General features: G+C 59.5%; 2 protein-coding genes across 2 annotated transcripts; one reads left to right on the plus strand and one right to left on the minus strand.

Moving 5' to 3' along the window:
• Positions 1 to 992: 992 nt before the first annotated feature.
• Positions 993 to 8,413, plus strand: PDCD1 (programmed cell death 1). The gene is made up of 5 exons (XM_075529955.1): positions 993 to 1,068; positions 5,572 to 5,934; positions 6,125 to 6,286; positions 7,248 to 7,282; positions 8,180 to 8,413. Exons 1-5 carry the CDS (start codon positions 993 to 995, stop codon positions 8,411 to 8,413), a joined length of 870 nt encoding a protein of 289 aa, XP_075386070.1.
• A 9,880-nt stretch (positions 8,414 to 18,293) lies between these two features.
• On the minus strand, positions 18,294 to 20,370 carry NEU4 (neuraminidase 4). Its single transcript, XM_075530108.1, has 3 exons — positions 20,170 to 20,370; positions 19,786 to 20,041; positions 18,294 to 19,114 (listed from the first exon to the last, which is right to left on the minus strand). The coding sequence occupies exons 1-3, from the start codon at positions 20,368 to 20,370 to the stop codon at positions 18,294 to 18,296; spliced, it is 1,278 nt and encodes a 425-aa protein (XP_075386223.1).
• Between the last annotated feature and the right edge of the window lie 581 nt (positions 20,371 to 20,951).

A 20,951-nucleotide genomic window follows, 5' to 3' on the forward strand; every position in this document is an offset into this window, starting at 1 on the left:
GCAAGCCAGAAAGCTCCGCTTCAAACTCAGAGAAAACCTTTGTGAAAACCACCCAGTGCGGGCCTGCTGTTTTTCAGCATGGCCCCCATCCAGGGCCGTACACACACAGAGGCACACCAACTATTCCCAAGAATGCCTGGTGTTCTTCGATCTGCACCACAGGTCCCTTTTAAATGCTCCTTGAGTTTGGGAACAAGAAGTCTGAAGAGCCATCCACCCACCCCCTGCAGGACTGTGGGGTGGATCACAGCAGGGGTGCTGTCCCGATGGACTGAGATTCTTGGACTCCACTTTCTGCTCTGTGTGAGCAGTTTCAGTTTCCTGGAAGTCTCTCCCAGACAAGGGCCAGCTTACCATGGTGCCCCCACGGTGTAGCAGGTATCTCAACAAACCACAGTGTGATTGCGCTGTGGGGGCTACAACTGGCCCCCAGGGCCCCCCACAGAACCACTGTTTGGACTGGACCTTTATGAAGGTCCCTGAGGAGGCAGCGGCAACCCAGTACCCAGTGGAATCTGTTGGATCCCCTGTTTTGTGGGGAACAGATGCTCACACTGCCGCCCGGTGGCAGTAGGTTCTGACTCCGAGGGGCTCTGTGAGCCACACTGGACCCCCAGAGTGTCAGGGTTGGGGACCTTTCCAGGAGCAGAGAGCCATCTGTCCTTATGCCAATGCAGTTGGTGCTTCCCCGCCCTGCCAGGGTTCTTTCTCAATGTATACATACACGCAAACTGTCCACATGTGTGGAAAATTCCATATTCCACGAACTTTGTGACCCCCCCCCAACACTTTCCCACCTCCGCGCCCTGCTTTTCTGCCCGCCTCCCAAACCCTACCACGTGGGGGCGGAGGAAGAGGGGGCGGAGTCTCGCAGTGCCCTCCCTGCACCCCAACCGGCGGCGGGTTTCCTTTCTGCGAGGGAGCGAGCGTGAGGGCCCAGGTGCTCTTAGCGCCTTAGGACGACTGAGCTGGGGTGGGTGGGCCGCGTGGGAATGCAGGCCCCGCGGGCCCCCTGGCCGCTCGTCTGGGCCGTGCTGCAGCTAGCCTGGCGGCCTGGACGCCTCCAAGGTAAGGTGTCAAGTCTCAGAGGTGGTGGACACAGGTATGGGGATGGAGTCAAGCTCAGGCGGTGGTCCCAGAACCCTGGTCAGACCACCCCTTGGGGGCTGTGGGAAGGGGCTTCCACTCCTGGCTCTCTTGTCCCCTCCTTTGAGGAGACCAAGGCCCCCGTGTAGGCGGCCTCACACAGCCATGGACCCGAGGCTGGTCCTGAGTGGGGCGGATTCTGTGCCTCACAGCCATAGGGCAGGGGGAGGAGACCACAGAGTTCAGACACCCTGGAATTCCTTGGACCACAAGGCCCCTCCCTGCTCCTCCCCACCAAGCCCCTTTCCAGGGACTCCAGGGCTGTTGGCCTCCACGGAGTAGCAATGGGCATTTGGGACCCAGGCGGGGGCTCAGGAGGGTCCCCATCCGATTCCTCGCCAGAGCTCCCCCAAGGGCAGCATCAGGGCTGGACACTGGCTGCCCATTTACTGTTGCGGACACCACCCGCCAGACATGCCCGTCCAGCCCCCGGGATGCTGCTGGGGTGCGGCGGGTTCCCCACCTGCCCTCTCCCACTAGAGCTGCTTGGCTCACCGCCTCCCTCCCCCCTCTCCTCTTCATCAACTCCTGGCTTTTTTCTTCCTGGGCTCATTTATTTTTAATTTGTTCATTGGATTGTTTTCGACTAGCATTTTCAAAAGGGCTGAGCCCCCAGAAAAGTAACTGCCAGGGCGCAGGAGCACCTTGGTGCTGGGGTGCCTGCCTGGGGGGGCACCATATGATGTCCATGCACGCACAGGCCGTGCTCTGGTCGCCCCCACACACTCCTATCACACACCTGGTGCCTGTGTCTGCTGGCCCCAGGGCCCATGGGGACTGGGTTTTCTCTCGCCAAATACTAAAGGTTGGGGGTCAAATCTACCTCCTATCGGAGAAATCAGCCACTGGAAATGCTCTGGAGGCCCAGATCCACTGGAGCCCTGGGGCGCAGGAGTCAGGGCAGCTGGTGGGGTGAGCAGACTGACACTAACATTGTCAACAAGGTTTCCTATGGACCCAGCAAGAATGGGCTCACCTGTGGTGTCCTTTATACACATAAAGGGTCCTGCTGTGTCCATAGTTACCAGCCACAAGGTCAGCAGTTCAAATCTACCAGCCGTGCCGAGGGAGAAAGAGGAGGCTGGCTGCTTTTGTGGAAATGTACAGCTGGGAACCTCAGGGAGTGGTTCTGTCTATCTCCTAGACTCACTGTGAGTCAGACTGATGGGGAGCCGAGAGCCGGGGATCTTCATTGAGACCTCCACTTTGATCGATTCAGACAGGCCCCTGACTCAGTCTAGCTCACAGTGACCCCAGAAGGCAGGCATTGACAGTTTAAATTCATCCATAAGCTGTCACCCGGTCGGTGGCACCGGTCTGAATGTGTGGTTTTGACTTGCAGGGTTTAGATTGTGGGGTTTCTTTCAGCTACAGACACCCTGTGAAGCCTTTTACTCCCGCAACAGCGCTCAGGATGGTAGTTCGAGTCCACCCACAGGCGCCTCTGACACATCTGGGTGCTGAGACCCACTGCCCACTGCTGTGATACATGGGTGTCACTGCCCACTGCTCTCTGCTGTGACATACATGGGTGCTGCTGCCCACTGCCTTGCTGTCTGCTCCTGCACAGCCCCCACAGCAGGCCACAGGGTGGGGGTGGGACGCTCTGAGGATCTCCCTCTCCTCACTTGGCTAGACACTCATGTTCCCCACCCCCTCAAAAATGGGCTCAAAAGAAAATTCAGGAAAAACCGGGGCTTACCCGAGAATGAGAGAGTAGCTGTGTCTGAATATTTGCCCCCTTGGTGGGTTCCATGCCAAGTCCAGAGGGCTCCCTGGAACGGCAGAGGAGAAGCTCTGTCTTGGGGTCTGGGGGATCAGGGGCAGGGCCCTGGACCTCAGGGTCTCCTCAGAACTGGAATGGACACCAGGCTGAGGAGGGAGGTGGGGTTCAAGCTCGCTGGATTCTAGTGCCCTGCCCACCCCCAGGGAGGTGGCGGGGTTCAGCTACATCTGATCCCCAGGCAGACACTGACAGAGCCCAAACCAAAAACCAGGACCCCGGCCTGCCACCACCCCTGGTGACCCTGCAGGGCAGGAGAAAACCAGCCCTGGGGGGATCAGAGACCAACTCGTTATGGGTGAGAAAGCCTTCTCTTTCTCCCGTGGAGCACCTAGTGGCTTTGAAAGGTCCACAGTCCAATGGATGACCACTATGCCCCCAGGGGCCCCAGGAACCCAGTTCCTGGGCCAGGGCACAATGACTTGGGGCAAGGAGGCTCTGTTTCTGCTGGGAAAAGATCTGCCCCACTTGGTGGGTGGTAGGGTGGGTTTCATGAGCACTCTGGGCCTCTGTGGTACCTGGCCCCCCATGGCCACTGTCAACTCTGACTCCCAGTGAGTGCCTGTGGACAGGCTGCGAAGCTGTGTGCACTGTAGACCCAACTGCCCACTGCAGAGCAGCTGGTGGCCTCAAACCGTCAACCCTTCAGTTAACACCAAGTGCTGACCACTGCACTACCGTCTGCTCCCATTGGGGCAGTCACCCATGTAGTAATCTTTGAGCACAGCCTATCCTGCCAGTGGGGTCCCCAGTATGGCCCCCACAGTGTGACCAGGACCCTAAGGAGTCCTGGCCACTTCAGCTGCCACCAAGCTGTGACTGTCCTAGAAGCTCCATTGCTTCCTCATCCACTGTCCCCTCCCTCGATTTACCTGTCATTAGGGCTCAGACAGCTAACCACCACCCCTCCCAGGCTAGGCCCCCACAGAACCCAACACCAAGGCCTGCCAGCACCCCCAGGGTCCCAGCCTGCAAGGGGGCCTCCTGGCCCTGGCTCACAGACACTGACTGCCCTCAAGCCCAGCTGGGTCTCGAATGAGACATGTCACTACAGCTGGGCCCTCCACCATGGGCAACCAGAAAGACTGCTGGGAGGGAAGGGGCCACAGCTGGCTAGGGACAAGTCCCAGCCCTTCCATCCATCTCCGTTGGGCAGAGAAGGGACAGCCCTGCAGTTATCCATGAGTTGGCCTGTGACAAGGCAGGGTGATAAAACTGCATGGGCCCAGCCACCTCTCAGCCCTTTAAAATCCATGGTAGAAGGGAGTTTGGGGGATGGGGCCTAGAGTGGCTGCCCCCATCCGGTCCCCCTCAGATCGGTTCCTGGCCACACTGGGCAGGATGCAGTGCAGGCACATGGAGTGAGGTCACAGCGACCGACCAGGCCAGTCTGTCCCTGCGTATAGAGGGACCGTAGCCCTGGCAACCAGACTGTATCTGTGAGGCCTGATGAGTACAAGAGTCCCTCCAGGGTCTGCTGAGTCACGGCACGGGTGGGGGGAGTAGGGAAAAGCAGACACTCCATAGGGTGACCCTAGGATTGGGGCTGAGCCAGAGGCAGCCAGTACGAAAGGCCCTTGGCCCAGGCCCGGGCCTGTCACCGGGTCTGTCTGGGACTGGCATGGGCCGTGGGGTTCTGGGGAAGCCAGGGCTCCCAGCTCTGCTACATGAGCTTCGAGTCCTGACTAAGGGTGTGGGCTCTTCATGGGCCTCTCAGGAGGGGGCTCCCTCCACCAGCGCTGGCCAGTCACAAGTATGTGCTCAGGTGAAGGGTGTGTGTGCATGTGAGTGTGTTTGCACACATGAGGGGGTATGAGTGTGAGTGTGCGCACATGAAGGAGTGTGTTCATGTGTGAGGGTGTGCTTGTGTGGCTGGCACTGGGGAGTGTGTGTGCACATGTGTGTGCGTCAGCACTGAGGGTCAGTGGGACAGGAGGAAGCCAAGAGCCTGTGATCACAGGATGAATGGTGGCCAGGGCCCTTGCAGGGGCAGGTCCTGGCAGGCCTTCATTTGGGGGCCGGCCAGCTATGACTGAGGACCAACAAACCAGTGGTCTGCCCTGTGTTCTCATGGTACAAGCTGTGTTCCCAGAGCCTGGCCCTGGGTGTGGGATCGGCAGCACTGTGGGCCTGTCAGCTCAGTGGGTCCTGCCGTGGGCCTAAGCAAGTCTTACTGGGTGACCCGGTGGGTCTGAGTGGGTCCCGGCTCTGACCTAGTCAATAGGAGGATAAAGACCCTGACAGGCAGAGAGGCCACACTGATTCAGGGCTGGGGGCAGAAGGGGAAGTAAGTGCTCCCCAGCCAACCTCAGAGCCCTCTACCCCGCGGTGTTGGGCTGTGGATCCAGGCCAGAGGCCCAGGAGAGGGTGCAATTCCAGAGTCACATGGGGCCTGAGAGCACCCTCAAGAGAGAAACGGAAGGTCCAGAGCAGAGCTAGAATGGTGGGTAGAAGCGACCGTCCTTCCCCCTGGGCATCAGGTCTCAGCAAGTCTGAGAGCTGCAGGGTAAACACCCGGTCCCAGGGGCATGCAAGGAGAAGCCATCGGTGCCTGATGGAAGTGCTGTGTGGGCAGGTAGCAGAGGTGGGGTCCTCACAGGCTGCCTGGGCCCCTCCTCACAGCTGGCCCCCTCTCTCCACAGTCTGCCCCGGGAGGCCACTGGGGAGCCCCCTCACCCTGCAGCCGCCGCAGGTCAGCGTGCCCGAGGGGGCAGAAGTCAGCTTCTTCTGCAGCTTCCCCAACACCAGCACCCCCACCATGCTCAACTGGTACCGTGGCAGCCCCAACAACCAGTCGGTCAAGCTGGCTGCCTTCCCCAAGGACAATGGCAAGTCCTCCTTGGACCCCCGCTTCAACATCACCCAGGAGGGCGGCAAGCCCACCTTCCGCCTGCGCATCAGCGCCGTCTACCGCAACGACAGCGGCAACTACTACTGCGGGGCCATCCACCTTCCGCCCCAGGCCCAGATCTCTGAGAGCCCCTGCGCCCAGCTCACCGTGACGGGTGAGGGCTGGGGACACGGGGCGAGAGGATAGCGGGGTGGGGACACAGGGTGCCCGGGACAAGGCTCTGTGCAGCCCCCGTCAGACTGACGGCTCTTTGGAGTCGGCAGAGAGCAAGGAGGTGGAGCCTCTCTCCCATCAGGTCTTTGCAGCTTCTTGTCTGAGGTCCCCCTCCCTGTGTCTCCCTGCAGATCGCCTCTCTGAGCCACCCACCGCACACCCCAGCCCGTTGCCAGGGGGCGCAGGTCACCTGCAGGTCCTGGTCATCAGCGTCACCAGTGTCCTGGTGGGCATCCTGCTGCTGCTGCTGCTGGCCTGGGTCCTGATCACCGTCTTCCCTAGGGACACGCAAGGTAGCCACCACAGCTGCTAGTGGGCCGTCCTCTCCTGGTCATCCCTGTCCTGCCACCTCCCCCACCCACCCCACACCACCGCCACCCCCCACCATCACCATATCTCTACCTCTTCCCCATCTTCCCTCCTCCCACCCATTATCTTTCCCCTCCCCCGCCATTTCTCCTTCCTCCTTCCACCACCTACCCCACCTACCCCCATGCCTCTGCACCTCCCACTATCTCCCCCTCCTACCTGCATATCTCTGTCCCCTTCCTCATCATCCCTCATCCCTCCACCCCGTCCCTTTGCTCGCCCTCCTCCCTCATCCCCCATACCCTACTTCTCTTACTAGGTCCCCGTGCCCACCTCCATCCATCCCTCCATCACCACCCCGCCACCCGAGCCCAACAGTGCGGCCAGCACATGGTCCCTGTTGTCCACGGGGCTCACTCCTGAGGGACAGGGGAGGCCCTTCTCAAGGCCACACGCATGCCCACATGACAACAGGTTCATCTGGGGACATGCCCCCCCAGGCAGCGCCCCTCCCCAGACAGCGCCCCCCCCAGGCAGCATTTCTCCATAGGAAGCATCCCTCCATTGGAAGCGTCCCTCCCCAGACCGCGTCCTCCCCCCAACCTGTAGGCAGCGCCCAGTTGGGGTTCTGTGAGCAGCCGTGTGAGGCTTGTGGTCAGAGTTGAGGAGCCACAGCACTGAGAGAATTAGGTGATCTGTGACACCCCCGCCCCCATACCCTGACCGCCTTTGATGACCTCAGGGACTTCTCCCCTCCCCACGCTGACAGTCTTTCTCCTTCACACTACACACCCCTGACCACCTGGAGACCCGGAGGCTTCACTGTGCAGGAACCAGGCCCAGTGCACAGGCAAGGTCTTGGTCACTGCCCCATGGGAGTCAGTGTCACTGCTCAAGGGGTTGGGGACACTGCAGCAGCACACTGACACCCAGGTCCCTCTGCAGAGCCCGGCGGAGCACGCAGTGATGACACACCTCTGGTGAGTCCGAGCAGAACGCACTTGAGTGCGTGCCGCCTTCAAGCACATGTGCCCGTGTGTGTGTCCACGTGTGTGCTGTGCATATCTGTGTGTCCACGTGTGTGCCTCGCCATGGCCATCTGCTGGGCCGAGAGGGTCCTGAGGCATCACCTACCTGTGGGACAAGCCCCAGTATGGGGCCCCAGGCCACCAGCAACATACCATGTGTGGGAGGTGGGACAGGCCCAGGGTGGGAGCTGGACCACTCTGGCCTGGGACCCTGGGGCCCCAAGGCCCCCGTATGGTGGTGCCCAGAGATGGTGCTTCCCCCGGCTTTCCTTGCACATGCACCAGTATGTGTGTACTGGATGAAAATGTGCATGTGTCAACGTGTGTGCACACATTGAGGATGTGTGCCTGTGTGTGAATATATGCACACATTGTGAGTGTGTGCCTATGTGTGAGTATATACACACATTGTGGGTGTGCTTATGTGTCAGGATGTGTGCACACATTGTGGGGTGTTGCATGCATGCTGTGCGTGTTGAATGTGTGTGCATGTGTGTGCACATGTGCAAGCACAGTTGTGTGGGTCTGTATTGCATGTGTCTGCATGTGTGAGCATGCATATGCATACATAAAAATGTGAGGGCATATGTGCATGTACACATGTGAGTATGCATCCTGTGTGCCCCCGGGTGTGCTTGTGTGGGTGTAGTGTGCGTGCAGGCGTGTGGCTGTGCTGTGTTACTGTGTGAGCACCTGTGTGTACGCGTGGTGTCCAGGAACAGCTGTAGTGGCCGCCCTGTGCGCTCTAGTGGGGGACAGCTCAACTGCAGATACAGGCTTTGCTCTCCGGGGTCCTGGGAGGGATGGGTGTCTGTGTCACAACCAGCTGAGCCCCCTTTCTCCTGGAAGAAGGAGGACCCCTTGGCCTTGCCCGTGCCCACCGTGGACTACGGCGAGCTGGACTTTGAGCGGCGGGAGAAGACGCCAGAGCCCCCTGCCTCCTACTTCCCTGAGCAGACCGAGTATGCAGTCATTGTCTTCCCAGAAGGCATGCCCCCTGGGGGGCACAGGGGCTCCACTGAAGGCGTGTGGGGACCCCTATCTCTGAGGCCCGAGGATGCTCACAGTTCTTGGCCCCTCTGACCATGTGAGGGAGCACTTCTTCCCACAGAAGATGTGCAGGGCAGGACAGTGGGGTCACTTGAGGGTGAACCCCAACCCCACATGGCTGACAGCATCCTGGACTTGGTTCTTCCAGCCAACATGAGCAAAGCTGTGCTTTGAGTCCCCGACAGGGAGGAAGCCAGGGCTTGTGCAGGGCCAGCCAGCTGCTGCAAGTCCGGTGTGGGCAGAGCCTACTGGGGGCCGCTGAGGACACGCCCTGGGAACAAGCTGCCCATTCTCCCAGGGTGGTCACTGCCCTGCCAAGAACCCTGAGGAACGGGACCCATGGAGCCTTGTCCAGCTCACACACAGACATCTGCTATCCAGGCCTGTGGCCGGCGAGGGCAGCCCTCCCCATTAGGTCTATGATATTCTATATTATAATTAAATAACAATGACGCTCTGTCCCTTAGGGTGTTGTGGGGATGGGTGGGAGGGGAGACCCACCTCTGGGTCAGCTGGGGGATGGGGTGGAACTCCTGCTCTCCCTGTCCCCTCCTGTTCCACATGGCACTGCCCCAGACTGAACGCGTGTCTCTGTCTGCCCCACTCAAGTCCACCCAAGACTGGGGCCAGGGGGCGGGGGACAGGACTCACCCATCTGGGGATAGGCGGGTTCTGCTGCTGGAGGGGCCTGGGTCTTGGTCCTCACAGCCCAGCAGACCGGTCCTGCCCACATGAGGACGGGCCCCCATCAGTCTGGCATCTGAAAGGAGAGGCAGGACAGTGTGAGTGAGTGGCTCTGGAGCAGAAGACGCAGGGTGGGAGGCCCTGTGGAGTGCACGGGGACCTCAGAGGCAGGAACCTGGTCCAGGACACAGCACTTTCTGAGCATCCGGTGGTGGGGGGTCCGAGGTCGGGGGGGGGGGTGATGGGGGGGAGAGAGCCAGGGATAGACAGAAGCTTAGAAGCTTCTTTCTGCAGCAGCACCAGGGAGGAGAAAGGGTTCGGCCTCCCGGAGGACAGAGCCCCCTGGAGGGGCACTTCTGCCCCAGGCCAGACAGAGACAGTGGAAACTGCACCACTGGGCTCACTTGCTGACTCAGCCTGCGAAGCTGTCACTTCCTCCAGCCCTCACCTACGAAGGTACAGGGATCCCAGTGAAAAACCCGTTTCCAGATTCATGGCAACAGCCTAGGGACAGAGACACGCCGTTAGGACCGAGTGAAGGGGACCAGTCTTACCCGGGAACAAGGCTTCTCGGACAGCAGCGTGGACCCAGGTCCAGCGCTGGACCTAGTAGCCTGAATCCACCTCTTAAGCCAGAGAAAAACCCAAGGGTGAGCCTGCTGCAGTGAGCTGGCTTGACTCACGGCAGCCCCACGGGGACTTCCGAGACGGTCCGTCTCTACAGAGCAGACAGCTCCATGGGCAGAGAGCCTGGTGGGTTCCGCCCTGCCGATGAACAACCCTGCGGCCACCCACAGCAGCTGCCAGCACAACTGCCACCGGCATCCAGATGTGAAGGGCCAGGCCAGCCAGCATGGGAGAAGGGCAGCATGGGAAGAGAAACTCTGCCCCCCACCAGCTTGGCTCTCCTCAGTCACTGGGGCAGAAGAGACCCGATGGACAGCCTGGACCACACGAAGTGGACAGAGGGCCTGAGCACCTGGGACGAGGCAGGAGCCGCTGGGACCCCGTGCAGTGTGTCTCTCAGAAGGCCAGCACCACTTCGCCACTGCACACCCCCTCCCCTGAGTCCGCCGACTCCAGCAACCTATGGGACAGGACAACGTAGACCTGCCCCTCGAGACCTCTCGTCCTGGGCAGACAGCCACATCTCGTGCTGATGGGTTTGAGCCTCAAGTCTGACAGGTCAGCCGGAAGCAACCCCAGGGCTCCCAGGCATCTATGAAGAGCTTCTCACAGATGAAGGGGATCCGACATCTCACAAAGAGGCTGTGAGCAGGACCTGCAGCCAGGGCTCCCCAAGCGGCAGCTCTGCATGGGGCACCACTGGCCAGGGGACACCTGTGTGTCCTGGAATCAGAATGCTCTCTGTGACTCATTTCAAGAGGGCAGACAAGCAACACAGGCTACTCAGTGGCAGCGAGAGCAGTGGAAGGATTTGAGCAGCAAGGGGCCTGGCCCAAGGTGCCAGACCTGGCGGGAAGTCAGGAGGGCCAGTCTGCTTGTGAAAAGCGACAGTGGAAGGTATGAAGGTGCCGCCCCAGCCCCCGCCCCCCACCCACCAGCAGTAGGACCCTAGCTGTGTTCGGGGGAGGGAGCTGTCAGGGGCCGAGATAAGGAAAGCATGTCTGCCAGTGGGAGGCCAGGGAGCAAGGCTTCTCCGAATGTTGTTCCTGGGTAGGGAATGTTTTACATGATAAAAAGCCCTTAAATCCCATGACCTTGACCCTGTTCCTGCCGACTGCATCGCTGCACTGCTGACTCTTCAGATCGAAACCACACCACCACCAGGTCTCCGAGACTCGAGGCTCGTTATAGCCAGAGTGTCACGGGCAGTGGCAGGTGGTGGCCTTGTGCCTTTGCCCAAACCCAGAGGGCTGTGCAGCCCCGGGAGAGACTTGGTTAGTAGCCGTGGATAGACGGCAGTGGACTTGGTAACAATGTTTCACCCACATGCCAGGCGTTTACCACGGAGGAAGTGGAATGGGCTGTGAAGCTTTCCTGCTCTGAAAAACAGGAGTGCTGACTTGAAGACGAACCCCAGGCTCAAGAAATCCTGAAAGAGAAATTAGAAAGTTCCCCAGTGTCGGTGGTGTGGCGACACCTGCGCTGACTTCAAAGCTGCTCTGAGGGTGCATACTGATTCTGAAAAGGGAGAAGTAAGGGCCTGGCGGGGCAGGCGGTGGGGGGGAGGAAGCGGGCGGAGACTCAGTCTGGAGGCCAGAATCAGCACTTTGCATCTGCCTTCCCATAAAGCTGCCTCCACCCCAAACCCAGCTCACAATTTCCATCCTGCCCCATGTCCCCTGTCACCAACACAGCGGCCCCTCCCCCGCCTGCCACCCACACTCCCTGATGACTTGATAGTGGCCTGGGTTGGGGGTGGGGCTACCCCACCCCTCCCTATGAGGCAGGTGAACACCCCCAACCACAGAGCCCAGAGTGGGCAGGGATCCCAGGCTTCTGTGTGGGTCCCTCAGGACAACCCAGCAGGGGGACATTGCTCACCCTAAAGCCTTGGAATGTCCTTTCTAGCCACTGTGCCCAACCCAGCCAGCCTAGTCCAGCTCAGCTTCCAGATCAAAGAAAGATACTCCAGACACTGCCAGGTTCCACTGGGCATCACAGTACCACAGAGGGGGAGAACCAGTCTGAGCTGGACATTACCAAGGGGTGGGGCTCAGCACCTATGGCTTCCTTCCTCACCCAGCCAGGTGAAGGGCCACACCCTGCAGGGGCTCCAGGAGGCCACCTTGGGCAGATGGGCAACGGGGCTGGGGAACACATAGTGGACTAGCCAAGTCCAAGGGCTGGCCTGGAAGGTACTGTTGCCCATGGCTGGACACTGGCCTGATGGACAATGGGCAGGGAAGATGGGGGTGGCTGACCGGCAAACTAGTCTCTCCTGCTGGTCATCCCAGGGAAGGTGGATGGGTAGGTGGGCTGCCCATGGTCACTGAGCCTCAGGACCACCTCCTCCCTGGTAAGGGCTGAGGGTCCTCTCCTGGAGCTCACCACACTGGCCCTGGGCTCCTAGGCCCCTTCCCACCTGGGAGGTCAATGGCCTGTGGGAGGTGTCCCCCAGCTCCGGCAGGACAATCTCCAATCTCCAAGACGCTGGTGGGGCGGCGGGGAGGGTGTGGTGCAGGGAGAGGGCCACTCAATCCAGGTTTGCTGAAGGCTCAGCCTCTTAGCTGGCCTCCCCCTGCTGTCTTCCTCCCAGTCTAGTCTGTGGGACCTCAGGGTTCCCCAGTGCTGGGTCCTGCGCCAAGGCCCCCCAGCCCTGCCAGGCCTCACCCCCAGAAGTCCCCGAGGGTGTCCAACACCTGAGCTCCCAGGCCAGAATGCTTGTCTCAGGGATGCTGTGTCCTTCACCAGCCACCCAGATAGTCTCTGCCACCACTCCCCCACTCCAAAGACCTCTCCCAGCACCCTTCTCTCCCTGACCCCCAGCCCTGCTGACCTCTACCCGCCACCCCAATCCTCTAGTTCCAGGATCCCCCCACATACACCCCATACCCTGCCAGCCTCCCTTTTCTGCCCCCTCCATCCTGAATTGTCACTGAAGTGAGAGTGGGTTTTCAAAGGCCGGAGCCTTCTGTGGGCATATCCTGGCCCTGGGAGGGTCATTGGAGTGGCACTGAGCAATGGGCAGCCCACACTCCAGGCCATTGGCCTAGGAGCGGAGCCCTAGGTCCTGTGGATGGAGATGGTGGAGAGCCTATACACTCACCATCCAGCTCATAACCGGAAGGGGAGGGGCTGGCCAGGTCAGGGCCCATTGCTTTGAAGGGGGCTGATCCAGGCCTCTGGAAAAGCTTCAGGGTAGAGGACAGCAAGGTAACCCCTTGGGACTAGAGCATGAGCTAGTGACATGCTGGGCATAAGGCTGCGGGCACGTACAGGCCTGGGCCTGCGGTCACGGTGGGTGGTGGAGTCTGGACAGGCCAGACTCTGCTCTGAGTCTGTTACAGGATGCTGAGGTTTCAGGGAGCTGAGAGTGGTGAGCATCTTGGGTAACCTCAGTGCGGTGGTCTGCACCGTCACACCACCCCACTCAGGCTGGGTGTGAGTTCTGCTCCCTGCATCGGCGCCAATCAGTGGGCAGGGTGGCTGGCAGTAGGGTGGGGTGGGGCCTGAGGCACTGGGCTCAAGCAGTCTGGGGCAGTTCTGGGCTTACAGGGACCTAGGCAGAGGGAAGTCTGAGTCGTCTGAGTAAAGACGCTCACCCCTTGCCAGAAGTCACCACCTCCTGTCTGCCCAGGTGGAGCCTGGGAGCAAGGTGTGGTCTGGGTAGACTCCCAGGCCCACCCTCCACACAAGGCCCAACACCAGGTTGGCTCTTCCCTGCCCACAGTGGCCAGTGGGGGCCTCTGGTCTGGAAGGAGGCCTGCCTATTGGCTCCTTTCAGGTCACAGTCAGTACTTCCCTCCCGGAGGGGACCCAACACTGGACTTGGACTCAAGGGAGGCCCTGGGTAGTGGCCACCCTGTCCTACTGTGAGTCCCTCCTGTGAGGCCAAGGGCAGACACTGCCCTATATCAGGGGTGGAATCTGCCCACCCCTCAGCTGTCCCCCTCTAGCTTACTAACACCTGCCAAGCTTCATCAGCGGACAGCCACCAGGTGGGCTCAGAACCCCCACAGCTGTGTGATGGCCTTCCCTCTCTCGGCTCAGAGGCCCCTGTGTGGCTGAGGGAGGTAGCAACCCGCGGGCGTCTCTGCAGGACAGGATGTGGCTAAGTTGGGGACTCTGTGTAGGCCTGGAGCTCCTCTGACTGGAGCCTGAACAGGGCCTCTAGCTGGCCCCGCAGTGGTTCAGCTGCTCGGTTTCATCCTGATTCCATCTGAAGAAGTCACATGTTTCTGGAGTTGCCCATTTTACTTACTTTTTAAGTGCTTTTGATACAAAGTTGTGGTGAACAATTTGTAGTCTAATAAAATGAAATGGTTCATATGTATATGAAATATTTGATAAATATCCTAAGTATGTTGATGTTAAAATTGTATATAAGAAAATAATAATAATTTATAATTTATCAAGGGGCCATGAGGGTGGGAGGTGGGGAGGGAAAAAAAGAGGAGCTGATACCAAGGACTTAAGTAGAAAGAAAATGTTTTGAAAATGACTATGGCAACATGTATGCAAGTGTGCTTGATATAATTGATATATGGCATGTTATAAGAGCCCCCAATAAAATGATTTATAAAAATGTGTATGTAAGATTAAAATGTTGTTCACATAAACATTTATATGTACTGTTGAGATGTTTAGTGGATGAATGACAGAAAATGTTTTTACCTCGTTTGGAATGCAATTGCTCATAAAGCCCCCTTGAGCCTTCAGGAGAACATCTCCAAGACCATGTTTACCAAGCCTGGGGGGCAGAGGGCATCTCTAGTTTGGGAAGCCATTGGAGGGGGGGGGAATGCAGTGGGTGGTAAGTCCCAGATCCCGCCCTATGTGTGGGCACGATGTTTGCCCCTGGGGCTCAGCCTGGTGCGGGTGAGGGAGCCAGGTGGCTGGGCTGAACCCTGAACACGTCCTCACTCTGAGTCCCCAGAGAGTGGAGCAGACTTGGGACGGGGGGTCGCACTGGCTGCAGCAGGGGAGGTGGCACGAGCCAAGGGAACCTGAGCCTCTAGCTCAGCAAGAAACACGAGTGTGCCCTTCACAGCCCCTGGATAGGGTGGGTGTGGGAAGCCCTGTCTGACCAAGGCTGCTTCCTTCCACCGCCTTCACACGCATCTGAGCCACTGGGCGGCTGTGTGATGCTGTCACGGGGTGACGTCACAGCTGGGTGATGGTGCAGTGTAGCAGCCGTGTGATGATGTCACGTGACAGAGAAGTGACGGTCTCATGACGTGGTGAGGCAGTGAAAAAGGGGGTATGCCATGCCCTCAATCTTATTGCAGCCCTGATTCCAGTATCAGGATCAGGCAGTCTTTTCTGGAGCCTTGGCCAGCCAGGGCTTCCCACACCCACCTACAAGGGGACTTTGAAGGACAAGCACTTCTTTCTCTCCTCCTTTCTAAGGAGAGAAAGGAGCAGAAGTCCCAGGGCCGCTGCCACTGGGAGGGAGACAGGGCTAGGGCGTCTCCTTGGACCTAGGGTCCCAGAATTGGGAACCACCTGGGAACCAGACTCAGGGTAGACTGTTGCCGAGACAGCAGGCCACAGCTGTTGGCGGGGACAGAGACCTTGGACGAGAAACAAAGTCCCCCCAGAGCTGCTGGCTTCAGAAGCCCAGGAGAGAGCAAGGTTCTGTGTGTTGACGCCGCCGCCCTGTGGAGAACCAGGGCGCTGCAGACCGAAACTCTTAAACTGGATTCTGCCCCTGCCCCCCTGAATAATGCCAACCCCTTAGCTCCCCCCACCGCGCTCCACGTACTCTCCCCCAACTTAGCTCCCCCCCACACAATCCACATACCCTCCCCCAATTTAGGCAATAGTCTTAGGCCATTTAGTCATAATCACAGTGCCCTGTGACTTTACTACAGATGCTGCTCCTTCAGGTTGTCTGTCTGCGCTTAGCTTCCCTCACAGTCCGAGTCTTGTTTCTCCTCATTCCTACCCCCACCCCACCCCAGTATCTGTGTTCCTTCTCCTGAGAGAAGGTCATTTCCTGCTCCCTTTATCGGAGGTGGCGGGCGGGATCCATGGTGCCACCTGCCCCTGTGACCCCTCCCAAACCAGCCCACACAGGACCCTTAGTGATGCGGGTTATTTATCCACTTTAATCAGAGAACACGAGGTGAACACACAGCTGCAAACAGCTCACCGGCACTGTTTCTTAGACCACATGGGTACTAGCCATTGAGTGGTTTGCAGTCTCTACACCAGTCACAGCAGTACTCTGCAGGGCTCCTCCTCCTCTGACTCCTGCCCCCTTCCCAGAGAGGCTGCTGCTCCTGATCCTGGCTCTCCAGTGTTGCTCGAACCCAGTGCCTCCAGTAGGAGCCTTTAGCAACAGAAAGGTAGGCCTCACAGGGGCAACTGGCTGGATCCAGGTGGGCAGCTCTGTTGGCAGGAGGTCCTCTTGGCTTCTGGGGACCTTCACGTGGCTTGGCATCTCCTGTCCTTGCCACCACCCCACCTCCCACCCCACCCCTGCTTCTTCCACCTACTGGTAAAAACCTCTTTTGCATCTCAAAGGAGACTTGACTTAAGACATGCCTACACTAACCCTGTCTTACTAAGGTAGCAAAGGCAGCCTTTTGAGAGGAGATTAACTGTAGGTTAGAGATCAGGATTCACAGCACACATGTGATGGACACAATCCAATTCATAACAATGTTATTGTTGTTAGGTGCCATAGAGTTAGTTTTCCAACCCTTAGAGACCTGCGTGAGTCTGGGTGGACTAGAGAAACAAATTCATGGACACTCGTGTGTAAGTGAGAACTTTATATCAAAGAGCAAGTGTACACTAAGAAAGTATCCCAGCCCAGTCCAGATCAAGTCCATATGTTCAATATTACCCCATAAGTCAATACTAGTCCATAAATTCCTCCTTAGACTCACACAGCCATGCAATGACACCAAATGCAGGAAGATCACAGACCAGAGGGTGGAAAGTCTTGTGGATCCAGTGGTGGTGGAAGGAAGAATCTCAGCGCTGGCTCGGATCTCCATGTGGCTCCTCCCGCTCCAGGGCTCTGGCTCTATTGACATCGCTCCATGTGGCTTGTCAACAAGAATGTCTCACAGGGAGCGTGTGTGTCCCAGGCCAGGGAGGAAGACAGGAGTTTCCAGAATCCTCAGGAGAAGGCCATGCCACACAGATACCTCATTGGCTATAACCTGATTGACAGGCTAGACTTCACCCCTTTTCAAGTTGACAGGTGACGATGTCACTGCCACAAGGCCAAATATGGAGGAGGGAACAACCACACAGCATGACTTCCTCCAGAACTTCTGACTCCCTACATCATGGTTGTCCTAGGTCTTCAAGGACACCTGCTGGCAATCCTTGTTTAACCTGCCTCTGTGTGGGCAGTCCTCCCCAGTCATTCTGAACCGACTGCTCAGAGCCTGAAGACTGATGAGGATAATAGCCCCCTGCACATTGTGTGTGCTGGACACTGAGGTCCTTGCACCAGAACCCATTTTACCCTCAGTGACAGATTCCACCTGGTAAGGACACCCTGCTGTGTGACAGTGTGGTGGCAGAGAGGGCCCACGGCTGCAGGGTGCAGAATGGTGTTTCCTGGGGGAGAGAGGGAGGCCATTCCTTAGGAGGAAGCACGGCGAAGAGGGCTATGCCCCTGCTGCTTGCCAGGCAGCTCACCTCCTTTGAGTGAGCACATACACCTGGGACCGGTGAGCAGAGGGCAAAGTGCACTGTCTGTGAGAGATGCCCTCGGGGCAGTGAATACCCATCTGACGGAAACAGTAAGAAGAGCTCTTAGCACACAGGGCTGGCACAGGTGAGGAAGCAAGCTCGCCCGTGGTCCTGCCAGAATGGACCGGCTCCCGTGTCTGAAATCAGTCTGTCATAACCCATGAAAACAAAGCGAGAGACCAACTCGGCCGACAGACACCGGTTGGCACAGTCTCCAGCCTGAGTCCATAGGGGGAGGGGCTGGTGATCCACTTCCAGAAATGAACCCGAAGACCCCGTGGGTCCTGGGAGAACGTTGTCCAGTGTCCTGTTGGAAGCTGAGTCAACATGGACTCCCTGTCTCCACACAACACCTTGGTCCTTCTTTCTGATGTCGAGACCAGGCCCACGGCCTCACCAGAGCAGGCGGGATGTGGACACGCGGTGTGGGCTAGGAACAGACCTCTCCCCTCGGCCAGCCAGCTCCACAGGGGTGGCCACCAACCCCCTGCCAGGACCCAGCAGGGATCTCAGAGCTGGAATTTAAGGGGCCTCTGGGAACCCGGACTGCGGTGGGGCTGGCAGAGAGGAGTAGCCTTGGACACGGAGGGCCAGATGCGGAGTCGCCTGCTTCCTCTTGTCCCACCCACTTCTCATCCAGCCTACCCCCCCGTCCCCGCCCCCGCCCCAGGACGTGTAGTCTGGACCAGCGCCCAGGTTGAGGTGGGGGACAAAGGGGCCCAAGGAGGCCGTTGGATCTAAGAATAGTGGAGACATGAGTTCCAAGGGCACTTCTGCGGCAGGAAACAGCTGCTGGCGCCCCCACCCCACCCCCGCAGTCCAGCCCCAGGAGCCGCCCCTTCCTGTGGACCACCCCCCACCCCACCGCACCCATCCCCGAACCCCTTCAGGAGGGCAGGCAGTGTGCTCGCCTCTTGCCCGGGGGCACGTTGTCCAGCACGTCGCGCAGGGAGAAGCAGCTGAAGGAGACCTCCTCATAGGACAGCCGCAGCCCGCTCTCAAAGAGGCAGCCGAAGGCCAGGCCCCCCGCACGCGGACTCGAGAGCACGGCCAGGTCCGAGTAGCCGCTGGGACCCTGGAAGACCACCCAGGGCTCCGTCCAGCTGTGTGGGTCCGGAGGAGCCCTGCTCAGGCGCACGCCCATGTGGAGGCGGGCCCGGCGCCCAGTCGGATGGGAGTAGAGCAGCCACGTGGGGCTCGGAGCCCACCCGTCCCCTGCCAGCCCACCCCTACCACACTCTCCAACCCCTTCCTCCAGGGACCCTTGGCCACCAGGGACGTGCCCTTGGCAGGGCCTGCTGGGGGGCGGCGCTGGGAAGCCCACCACACTACCCTGGCAGCCGCGGGCAGTCTCTGCCAATGGGGCCACCAGCTGGCCAGGCAGGAAGGAGGTGCCCTCGTCTGCGCTGAGTGCCTGCACGCGGCTGCCCAGCGGGCTCCGGGCATTGCAGTAGAGCAGCGAGCCCTCAGGGCCGCCCTCCAGGGCCACCAGCTGGCACTCGCCTGAGCGCAGGTTGGGCACGAGGCCCCCGTGGCGCCAGCTGCTGCCCAGGTCATCGCTGTAGAAGACGAAGGCGTGAGGAGAGGTGCGGCAGATGCGACCAAAGCATTCGCGGCGGTCCACGCGGTAGGTATAGGCGGGCACCAGCAAACGCCCCGAGCGCAGCTGCACACCGTGACCTGGGCCCACGGCGAACGTGGCCCAGTCTGCAGGAGGGAGGTCAGCAAGGCCCAGGCTGTGACCACATGCTGGTGCCACTCCCCACCCCCCAGCAACCCACAGTGGCTGCCGTTAGCGAGGCCACTGCCAGGAGGCCCACCCAGCAGGAGCCAGCCAGGCACCACAGATGGCAGCGAGGAAAGAACAGTTAGAGCAGGGGACCTGCAGTCTGGGTCTGGGGGCAACCACCCCTGGCTGAGTGCCCTATGGGTGGTCTTTGGTATTCTGACCACTCCCCTGGGTGTAGGGTACCAGTGCCCCAGTGCCAGGGTTAGGGAGGGGGTCATGCCAGGGGAGTGAGGGAACTCCCTTGATTTGGGGTCAGCCAGCTCCTGGCAGGGGTGGTGGGGCATGGTGAGAGGGAATGAGAAAAGCAGTTAACTGGAGTCAAGGGAACCCTCGGTGCCCACTCTTTCCTGGACACAGACATGAGCCAGAAATGGAAGAGGCCAGTGGAGTCCACTGGGAATGAATCCGGGTCTGAGAGCCTGGGAAATTAGGACAGCGGCTGGTAGCTGAGGACGGGCAGGCTCACCTTTCCTAAAAGGAGGGAGCCACGAAGCTCTTACTGACTGCAGGGAAGGCAGGACCAGAATTCCAGACCCCCAGCCCTGCCCCACCCACGCCTGCTCTCCCTGTCCCTGAGTGCCCTGCCTACCCTGTTCGGCGCTGCCCACAGCCTCCGCGGTGAGGTCCCGGGCGCTGCCCCAGGTCAGGCCTGAGTCTTGGCTGGTCACACAGCAGAGGCGGGCGGCATTGCGGCCAGTAGCAATCTGCACCGCCTCAGGCGTTTGGCCACGGACGGCGATGAAGAAGAGGAAGACGGTCCCCGTATGTGCCTCGTGCACCGGGCAGGGGTTCATGGAGCGGTGCCCCTCCAGAGCTGCAGTCTCCAGCACATGCAGGCCACCCCACTGCAGTAGGCACCATGCTGCATTGACACCCCAGCCTGACCAGCCCCCATCTGAGGCGGGGGACCCTCGTGCTCAGAGCCCCCAGCCCCCACCCCGCCCCTACCCTGCTCAGAGCCCCAGACTCTCACCTGCACAGAGCCCCTGGTTAGTGTGCCCCTCCGGAGCACCAGGCGGTGGGCGTGAGAGTCGTCAGGGCTGATCCGCTGCTCAGCAAAGGCCAGCAGGGTGGGCCCAGGAGGCACAGGGAGCAGTGCGGGCACTCGGTATGTCAGTCCAGTTCGTTCCCGCTCAAAGAGCACTGTGCGCTCCGGGACACGCGGGGACCCCATCACTGCAGAGTTGTGCAGTCAATGGGGAGCCCAGCCCTTCCCCCTTGCCCACCCAAAGCCCCTCCCTCATCCCAGGGGATGGGACAGGGCAGGGCCTGCCCAGCAGGAGGTCATCCAAGCAGACCTCAGGGCACCACATCAGGAGGGGTTCAGTGTCCGCACACAGGGGCCTCCACTAGCACGTGAGCCACAGCAGAGAGACACAGACATGTGCAAGACACACTTAGAGATGAGACATACAGACACGCAGGGAAGGACAGGCACACATATGCTCTCACATACTGATCCACAGACACACATGTACACACAGCAAACAGACACACGTGTCAGAATACACACGTCTATGCACACACACCGAATACACAGATATGTGTGCGCACACACTGAATATAGAGACCCATGTGTGCACACAGAATACAGACACACGTGCCCACACTGAATACCAAGAACTGTGTGCACACACACAGAAAATACAGGCACACGTGCACAGAAAATACAAGCACACGTGCACACACCGAATACAAAGACATGTTCACTCACACACACAGTCAGGGTCAGCCCCCACCGAGCCACCCCTGAAG

This window comes from Tenrec ecaudatus, chromosome 13 (genome assembly GCF_050624435.1).
Source record: "Tenrec ecaudatus isolate mTenEca1 chromosome 13, mTenEca1.hap1, whole genome shotgun sequence".
In the NCBI taxonomy this organism is placed as follows: Eukaryota; Metazoa; Chordata; class Mammalia; order Afrosoricida; family Tenrecidae; genus Tenrec; species Tenrec ecaudatus.